The sequence below is a fragment of the Penaeus monodon genome, chromosome 41 (assembly GCF_015228065.2).
Source record: "Penaeus monodon isolate SGIC_2016 chromosome 41, NSTDA_Pmon_1, whole genome shotgun sequence".
NCBI classification, from domain to species: Eukaryota; Metazoa; Arthropoda; class Malacostraca; order Decapoda; family Penaeidae; genus Penaeus; species Penaeus monodon.
In genome coordinates, this window is record NC_051426.1 from 2,978,212 (window position 1) to 2,988,211 (window position 10,000).

General features: G+C 33.2%; 1 protein-coding gene across 1 annotated transcript in view; it reads right to left on the minus strand.

Moving 5' to 3' along the window:
* Nucleotides 1-4,960: 4,960 nt before the first annotated feature.
* LOC119598307 (peroxisomal membrane protein 11A-like) overlaps nucleotides 4,961-10,000 on the minus strand; it is a 6,262-nt gene continuing 1,222 nt past the window's right edge. The window contains exons 2-4 of the mRNA XM_037947968.1: nucleotides 8,917-8,976; nucleotides 8,364-8,479; nucleotides 4,961-7,647 (exon numbers count right to left, since the gene is read on the minus strand). Of these exons, the coding sequence (XP_037803896.1) occupies nucleotides 7,094-7,647; nucleotides 8,364-8,479; nucleotides 8,917-8,972 (726 nt within the window). The 5' untranslated portion in view covers nucleotides 8,973-8,976 and the 3' untranslated portion in view covers nucleotides 4,961-7,093. The remainder of the gene's footprint in view (nucleotides 7,648-8,363; nucleotides 8,480-8,916; nucleotides 8,977-10,000) is intronic.

The following is a 10,000-nucleotide window of genomic DNA, read 5'->3' on the forward strand; positions in this document are numbered from 1 at the left end:
TCTCTCTTTCTCAGGATATATTTTTCTCTCTCTTCCTTTTTGTTCTTTCTTCCCTTTTCTCTCTCTCTCTCTCTCTCTCTCTCTCTCTCTCTCTCTCTCTCTCTCTCTCTCTCTCTCTCTCTCTCTCTCTCTCTCTCTCTCTCTCTCTCTCTCTCTCTCTCTCTCTCTCTCTCATATCTTTCATTATGTAATTTAGAATTGTGATTCCAATTTTAGTATACATATGTTTGGTCAACTACCTAGTCATTGGTTGAGACTTGCATTTATGCTTTGTATAGATGTAGGTATACGTAAGTGATTTTCATAATTATTCATGAACATACATGACCGATGATTTTGATATTATTTATATGCAACATTCACTTTAGACTGCCTTAAGTAATGCAATAGGGGGTCATTTTATATGATTGTCTTTAGCAGCAACTTGAATGGAAAAATAATGATAATTTTGAAGGCTAAAACAAGGCTGATGGAAGTAAGGGTAAACTTTTTAGGCATTTTTGGAATATTAGTTCTAGGTGTGAATCCTAATGTACTCAGAATGTACTGAATATTTATATAAATTTTGTTACAAATTGTTAACACAAGTCTGATCTTGAATATTCCAGATATTATGTCATATTACAAGTATTCAGGGCTGGGGTTTTTTCTTCTCTTTATGTGTGTTGACATTTTAATGAAGACATTAACCACATCTTCTTTACACATTTAAGTTATTATTATGTAACCATGACTGATGATTCTCCTTTCATAAGTTCCTAGAAAATATTGTTAGGCTTGTGCCATTGATATTTTTTTTAGATGTGTCATCATGTAAAAGTGATTTTTGTCTTGTTCCTGTCAGGGGAATATTTATAAAGATTTTATATGGATTATTATTCATTGAAGTTTTTCTTTTTGGGCTTTAAGCCTAACATGAGTGAGAAGACAGCATTTGAATGAACAAAAAAAAATTAAGTCAAGAAGTAAAATGTGTTTGTGGATATGAAAAGTAATGATTAGATTCCACAGGGAAGCTGTAAGTTCACAGACAGCTCCAGTTATGTAAAGAGTCAGCTGCTGGCACCACTTGATCAGGAGAGGAGGTTTTTGTGCGGCTGAGGTACATATCACCTAATCAGTGTTCAGTGTTGTGATCAAAAAAACATAATTATGTAGTTTGAGGTTTCCAAGCTTTGGCAAATACAATGACCTGGGGTCATAGTCCGGTTGCGTTTGGTGGAGGGAGGGACGCAAGGTTATAACTGTTGCATAAAAACATGACACGCTTTAATTTTCCGCCCTGTTTAACGTATAGGATTCTTACTGAGGAAGTTTTTCAGTTGTGTGTACATACAAAAAAAAAAAGAAAAGGCAGATTAATTATTCATGAACAATCACTCACAGCAATAAATGTAACTGTTATAAGTAAAATGTTGAGAGATAAGTTTGTTTTCATTATTCCATTTCTTTATACATGTTTTATTACACATATTTATATTCCTTTATATTGCAGACTTTATAATATGTAGATGGTAGTAATTTAAAAAGTTTTTAAAACATGGAACACTTTCTGCAGATGTGTAAAATGCAATGTGTGTCTCTATCAGTCTGCAAAGTTGATGTCTGTCTACAAATTTGTGTGTGCTTGTGTGTCTTTGCATGTATGTGAATAAGTCGGCATGTGACAATGTAAATTGTGTTTCAATTCTTGTTTTATTCCATATGACATTATGCTTAAACTTGTTATGTTCCATTTTACTCTTCAAGGTTTGTCACATATTCTCAGATTCCATATTTCAGCCTGCAATATTTAAGGTGTATGATAATCACTAAATATTTACATGATTAAACCAGTTCATTATATATAAACACAATCAACACATAACTATACTAAGTGCTTGATAATTTCTAGTTTAGTAATAATAATTATGTGAAAAACAACAATGTGAATATGTTACATTCAGTCAACCAACTTCTCACATGATATTTTGACTTCCATAAATAGTATATAATTACAGAACATGTGCCAAATTGCATGTCAGAGGCAGACAGTTGCATTTATATTAGATACCAACTTATTTCCAAGCAAAACAAAATCACAGTGATATGATCAATACTTTAATTCTTTCCCATCTGTTGTACATGTAAATATGTCTATTAGATTCTTGATGGACATAAGGTGACTATAAACAAACAAACACACAAACACTGTAATGTGAATACAAAGATAAAAAGAGACAGCCATAATTATAAAGGAAACTCAATGCCACATAAGGCACTAAAATCAAATTAATTGTAGTGATGATAACTGTCTGACTCAAAATGTTGAAGTTTGATGATTTCTTTAATATTAGGATGGTTTCCTTTTGCTAGAGAACATAGAAATTCCACGTACACCAGGAGGTTAAACGTGTGTGTGTGTGTGATGTGTGTGATATGTGTGTGATGTGTGTGTGTGTGTGTTGTATGTGGTGTGTGTGTGTGTGTGTGTTTGTGTGTTGTACACGCTTAAACGTGTGTGTGTGTGGTGTGTGAGTGTGTGTGTGTGTGTGTGTGTGTGTGTGTGTGTGTGTGTGTGGTGTGTGTGTGTGTGTGTGTGTGTGTGTGTGTGGTGTGTATGTGTGTGTGTGTGTGTGTGTGTGTGTGTGTGTGTGTGTGTGTGTGTGTGTGTGTGTGTGTGTGTGTGTGTGTGTGTGTGTGTGGTGTGTGTGTGCAAGAGAATGTATGCAGTTAAAAATATAAAAATATGTTGAAAATACAAGTTGTAAAATGTTTTTTGCACCTTCTATAAGACCCATTATCAAGATTTTCTCCTTACAAGCAAGCAGCATATTGCTCTAGCAAACTTAATGTGTTCTTTTTAAGTCTCTATGAAAATGAAACCTGTTTCTACATTCACTTTTCTTAAACTTTATTGTTGATTATAATATACGAGCATATGTTCTTATTACATGGATTATTTTCAAGTAAATCTTTTTCTCAAAAACAAATAAATTAGTAAAATAATGATGATCAAACTGATAATAGTAGAAGTAATAATCATCATCATCATCATCATAATCTTAAATATTATTATGATAATGATGATGATTACTACTACAAATACCAGTTTTGTCAATACTGTTATGAGCCCCCCAAATCCCTTGCTCGTTGTTCTTATGGGGGAGGTTAGGAGGTGGAGACAGGCCCAATGTAAGGGATGACCCCTACCATGGACCTCAGCCCTCGCCTCAACTAATTTTGCATGCTCTTTTCTTCTCACCCTTTCCTTTTCTTTCTCTTCTTCATCCCCTTCTTCTGTCCACTTGTCCTAATCATTAATTATTTTTTCCCTTCTCACCCCATCACTTTACCATAGTGTTGTATGACCTTTGAGGTCTAGCACATTTATTTGTTATAACCATTATCCACCATTATTATTAGGATCATTATTATTATAATGATGATGATGATGATGATAATAGCAATAATAATTATTATATCAACACCAACAAGGACAAGAAAACAACAAAAATAATAACTGCTGTTATCATTGTTGTTATCATCACTTTCATTAGAATTACTGTTACCATTAAAATAATAATAAGGAGAACATCACTAATAATAATGAAAATAATAGTAAGATGGAAAACTGTTCCTTTGAGTAAGAAATGGCTGTGTATTTTCTTCCTAGTGTTGTGGATCAATCATACATATTCATCATACATAAAAAAAGTAAAAAATCATAGTTCATATCATTTATTTCACTTTTTGTTACATTTATTCTCTTATTATAGAAATGAAATGACAGTTCTTCTACAATCACACTAACCTGCAAAATATAAATTCAGAACCAAAACACATACACAAAATTACTTAAAACCACTGGAAGTGGATAGTATAATTACATGCCCCTGTAATTTTAGTCTATCAATAGTCTTTACACTTAAATGGCTCTAAAAGTGCTTAGTCACCAAGGAGTCAATTGCTAGTCTTATGTATCTCACCTGTTTGCACTTTTCCTTGATTTCCAGAAAGATTCTTTTATATTGTTTTAATAGTTTTATTGGTCTTAGTATTTTAATAACATTATAATAAGCATAATGTCAATAAAAATAATAACAATATCAGTATTAATACCATTAGAAAAAAAATTACCTACAAATTCAAGGAATGGAGAAATCAGGCACAGTCACTAGGGCCTATTAACTGACTGCTTGCTGGCTGAGTAATTGTAGAGTCATCTATGTGCAACAAAATTCCCAAAAGACTATAGTGGGCAGTACATAACCCAACAGCAATTGGGTTGATAATCCAAGGGGTACAAGAAAAGCTAGAACTACAGAATTTGTCTCGCAAAAAAAATCAAAGATATTTTATATATCACAAACGTAACAAATATACCACAGCAAACATAAGAAATATAAAAGTATGACATTAGTGAACAAAAGCTTGTCAGTCAAACTGAAAAATATTATTTTTTTCATTCTGATACAACCTTTAACTCACTTCTATCTAAACCTGAAGACCAGTATCATTCCATGAGCATGCCATTTTGACATTTTACAAATTCTGTAGCATTTTGTGACGCTCTAATATAACATTTCCTTAGTTCAAACTTCAATACTGTTTCATTCTTGTACGGGGACTACACATAGGCAGTACTAATACTTTTTTCCATACCTGCATAAACAATTTTAAATAATACCTTGTCAAAAGAAAAAAAGAACACTAAACTACACTAAACTAAACAAAAAACAAATATATATATATATATATATATATATATATATATATATATATATATATATATATATATATATATATATATATAATAAATTGTAACCATACAAATGCATGTGCATATGTGCAAGCATTCTCAAACACACACAAACTAATACAAACAAACAAACTCACTCACTATCACACAAATTCTGTCTCTTTCTCTCTCTCTCTCTCTCTCTCTCTCTCTCTCTCTCTCTCTCTCTCTCTCTCTCTCTCTCTCTCTCTCTCTCTCTCTCTCTCTCTCTCTCTCTCTCTCACATTATTGATATCACACACACACACATACATTATATCCCACATATACACATATACATACAAGCCATACTGCATTAGCAGAATACATTTAACACAAATAAATGTGATTTCTCTTTTTTTAATCAAATAGCAAAGCTATAAATTTAATTCAGGTTGAAGTTCATTAGTCCACTATTGATTGGTTTGGCAATTTGAATGGTTAAGGACAGTGATTTGCATCTGGCAGTCCATGACCAGTACATGACTGATAAACTAACATTCATAACCAAAGAGCCTTTTTGAGGTTAAGATACATACAGGCAGATTTCAACCAGCTGCAGCACCACCACTGCCCCATTTTGCTTGCTTTTACCACAGCTTATGTGAAGATATCCAGTCAGACCTGAACCAGTTTTATGCTTATGTAAGCTCAGTTTTATACAGTTTTACAGTTTTACTTTTTTTTTTTTTTGCCTAATCTTCACTGACTCCAAAAATATGTTACCCTTGCACCTGTCTGGTCCCAAACTTGCCACTCCCATGGCATAATTGAATCTGGATATCTATTTTATTGTATCAGTCCATCAGAGTAACAAAATTCCCAGAGATATTGATACTTTGGCTTTTACTGGAGGAATCTTAAGAAACTAAATTAACATGACTTCAATAAAATTAAGAAAATAAGAGTAAATAAAGCATCAAAAACAATTTAGCACCTTGTTACAACCATAACACTTGTCTCTATAATGTAACTATAATTTTACCTCTTCCCTTTCAGTTATTCAAAGATTTTATCTTTGTTAATTTCTTTGTTCTTTGTTATATTTTCAATATTAACAAGACACCTACACCAAGGGCTAGTAATAGGTCATCATGTAAATTAAGGTCATGATAAAATCTACAGAAAAATAACAAATAAACTACAAAACATAACACAAATTGACCAAACTGACCAAAGCATAACACTTTTCAATTAAAAATACAATAGATGCACCTCCTGTTATATCAAATACATATTATATAGTTTTCCACACAAAAAAAGACTGAATGTCTTCAATCTGATCTTTTGTTTCATTGCCTTTAGTTGAACAAATCCTTGGCTTGGCACAAATTTCCTTCCATAGACTACAACTCAAAATATTTCACCATTTGCACTCAAACATAATATTCTTGGCAATGCTTAAACAATACCTCCAAATAAAATTCCCAGTAATTACAAACATAATGCCATTTCCATAGAATTTTCCCTTTCTACAAATAAGCTTTAATTTGAGCTACCATATATAAAATGTAAAGATTTAATAAACATCAGAACTTTGAATAATGAAAAAAATTATCAAAACATAGGAGGTTTTTCATCCACTGCTACATCTCAAAGGAATACACATTAGTATAGACTTAATCTATCTGCTTCATTAAATGATGCAGTTGGTCTATTCACAGATGAGTAATATGGATTTTATTGTAATTAAGTCACCTTTTCCATTCACAATACCCTTAAGAGTAGTACAGTCTCTATTCTATATATCAAAGGTTATCCAGGCTATCAAGTAGAGTAATAATGCTAATACCTTAAACTAGAACATCATCTCTCCTTATGGTGTAAATAATGATGGTTCAAAATGAGCATGGTACACACAAAAGGAATACATAATTTTTGAGACAGTATTAGTAGTTATCCTAACTATAATTGCAGACCGTGTTCTTGAGTTTCCAGTCTGAAAATTTTACCTGACTATACTAATTTCACAGTCAAATCTGAGTGTCACTAATGTCCTAAAGTATAATGGAAATTTGATAAATTAATTTCAAATAAAACATATAGTATTCATTAGACCATATTCCTGTAAAAGAAAATAATGGCAAAACCTCATTCTCAAAAAAGAAAAATCAACAGATAAAGATTACCTGAGAATCCTGAAATAAAATTTGCACATACAAAATATACATATAAAACTAATATAAAAACTACCTATCATATCAATGTACAATAACGTAAAGCATCTCTCACTAACCAAATTCATTCCAGCAGTTACAAAGAACCTCATGAAACAGGAATAAAAGTCGCACCAAACACCTCACCTGTAACTGCTCTACACTGCTGCACTATAAATTATGTAGGGCTGAGCTTAGCCAGAGGGTCTAAGACAGCAATGAGTCCAGCAAATGATGAGATGCTTCCAAGGAGCCCCACAACACCTGGTGAGAACTTGGTGTGGCCTAGGCTGGTCAGTGGAATCCAAATATCACAAATGTTCTTGATGCTGTCCCAGAACACATCGCGGTGCTCCTCAGCAAACTGCACGATAGGTCTTGTAGCCGGGACACACTCGTAGAAAGTCTTGATAACAGGGATGTTCTTGTAGACACAAGGCTGAAGGTCCTGGCACTTCAGCCGCTTCTTCATGATTGTTATAATCTCATAAACATCCCTAATCATATTGAGAATAATTGCACCTAACCAGAATCTGTTTGAATAACTAGACCATTTCTCCTTGTTGATGTCGAACAAGCCCACACGGCCAATCCAGATAATGTGGTCCACCAGAAGGAAGAGGGATTGGTAGATTCTAGACAGTGTTAGTGTAACACGTAGCACGACATCTGGTAGATGCAATGTACGCAGGGCACCATACAGGACCTCTATGCTTTTTCCCAGACGCAATACTGCAATGATAAGGATGCCTTTAATCATCTGTCGAAAATGGTTCTAGTATATATGTACAATGTATTGTACTGTTTTTCATTCTTATCAGATCATTTAATTAAACATTACTATACCAGACCATTTGAGTTATCATTAGTAACTTCATCTATTTCATCTCAAAACAGCTACTTATGAATGGGTATATTTTTGACAAATTTATTACTAAAGAAAACATGTCTCGCCCAATAATGGCAAAGAACAAAAATACTGGATAGTATGTTGGTTAAAGGGGACCATGAGCGACCATGTAAAGTCAAAGGTTAGAGGTCCGTCTGACATTTTTATTTTGGGGTCCAAAGACACAACTTATTTCCCATCCAGATAATCAACCCAACACCTGCAAAACTGCAATATACAATTAAATATTTTACAGACCCAAGCTTCATGAAGGTTGGCCTAATACAAAAAAAGTTGCCCATTAGGGGTTTATCAATTCTCTGCTTCTTTACTTATTGAATTATAAATATCTGTTCTACAGCAGTCTTTAATTAAAAAAAAATAAAATAAAAAAAAACATCTAGAAATTAAGAAAAAAAAAAAATAACTTATAAAATCACAGCAAATCATTAAATTCTGCTGAAAAAAGTAACATAATCTACAATCTGACACCTTATAACATTCATTATCTCTAATAATATAAAATTCATAGATTAAAAGAGTTCTTATGCATACTCACATTTCCTGAAGGTCGAGAAGGCGTTCTCTATGATCTTCAATCGAGCCACAGCATCACGCAGATTCTTCCTGCTTTCTAGATTGTGCCAGATGAGTCGACTCAAGTACTGCAGTAATCTGAGGATAGTGATAAAAAAAGTCAAGAATTTATGCCAATATTCTTTTAGAATCAGAAATTATCTTTATGAAAGTTATTGTGCAATTTTCAATTGTTGGTTTTTAAGTTAATAATCTGTATCAACATTTTATCATAAAAATGACCATTTTTGAAAAGCAATCAGCTGCAGTGTTTCTTTGTATGAGTAGAAAATCTATATTAACATTCTTTTAAGAAACATATACATAAAAATCAGTCAATTTAATTTGCTTTAATTCAAAGTAATATAACTCTTGATTAATGCATATCAATTTGAAAAGAACATTCTATGTAATTAGTCTCCTCTATAAGAACAAAAACCTCATTTGTTTTCATCCCACACCTTCTATAAGCCATAATAAGCCAAATACACTCCATGAACATGATTCTATACGTCATCAACCTGCACCTTTATTACCTGAAAATCTTGTCCTTCCCAGCTGTGTTTGCGTTTAACCTGATCCACTGGTCCATCTTTCTGAAATGGAACAACAACAAAAAAATATATATATTATTCTTATTCATCATCAAAAGATATGAATTCAAGATAAATAATTTTTTTTGCTTTGTGTGCATGCTTGTGCATGCACATATCACTAAGTGTGATATGTGCTACAACAGCGAGATTGAGTGTGTGTGAGTCTGCCTTAACATGAGCATGTGTGTGTGCCTTAGCATGAGCATGTGTGTGTGGGTATACATATGCTTGAGTGTATAAGAGCATTTGTGTGTGTGCATCTGCATATATGAGTCTTTCTGTATATGTGAGCATGTGCATATGGGTGTGGCTCCATGTGTGTTTCATGTAATGTGTATGTAATAAGGAATAATGCAGTACAGCCTTGATATAGATATGTAACTATCTTTCCAGACAAGGATTGGAATAAATTCAATACTACTAGGTAATTCATATACTGATAAGGATCCTTGTTAGAGAGGTTAATTTTAAGTGTGTATGTCTGTTTGTATGTATGTATGTATGTATGTATGTATGTATGTATGTATGTATGTATGTATGTATGTATGTATGTATGTATGTATGTATGTATGTATGTATGTATGTATGCATGTATATTCAGCAAAGCCTATGATCAATATTTGTATGCCCTGGAATGCAAAGGCTCCTCTGTGTATTCAAATCAGGATGGAGCCTATGACCAACATGCAAGGTGACATATGAAAAAGAACAAACACTGTACACCCTCTATTACAGCCTATCTCCATCCTGCCATATATGCACTGATGATTCTTTGTATTCCAGGGTGGGAGTTGGGAGGCTGCCCTCTGTATTAGAAAATTTATTACTGTAAATATTCAGAGTAACTAAAGTGGTCAGTGCAATGCTTCGTCCTGCTAGAAATACATGGAGGATTCTATGTTTTCCAGGACAGGTGTTGAGGACCAGCAGCTTTCCAGAGGGGAAGGGGGTAGTCACAAGGGGCAGAGACCCTTCCATTAGATATTGCAGTATCTCATATGTAACTGTACCACTCACTTTTCTT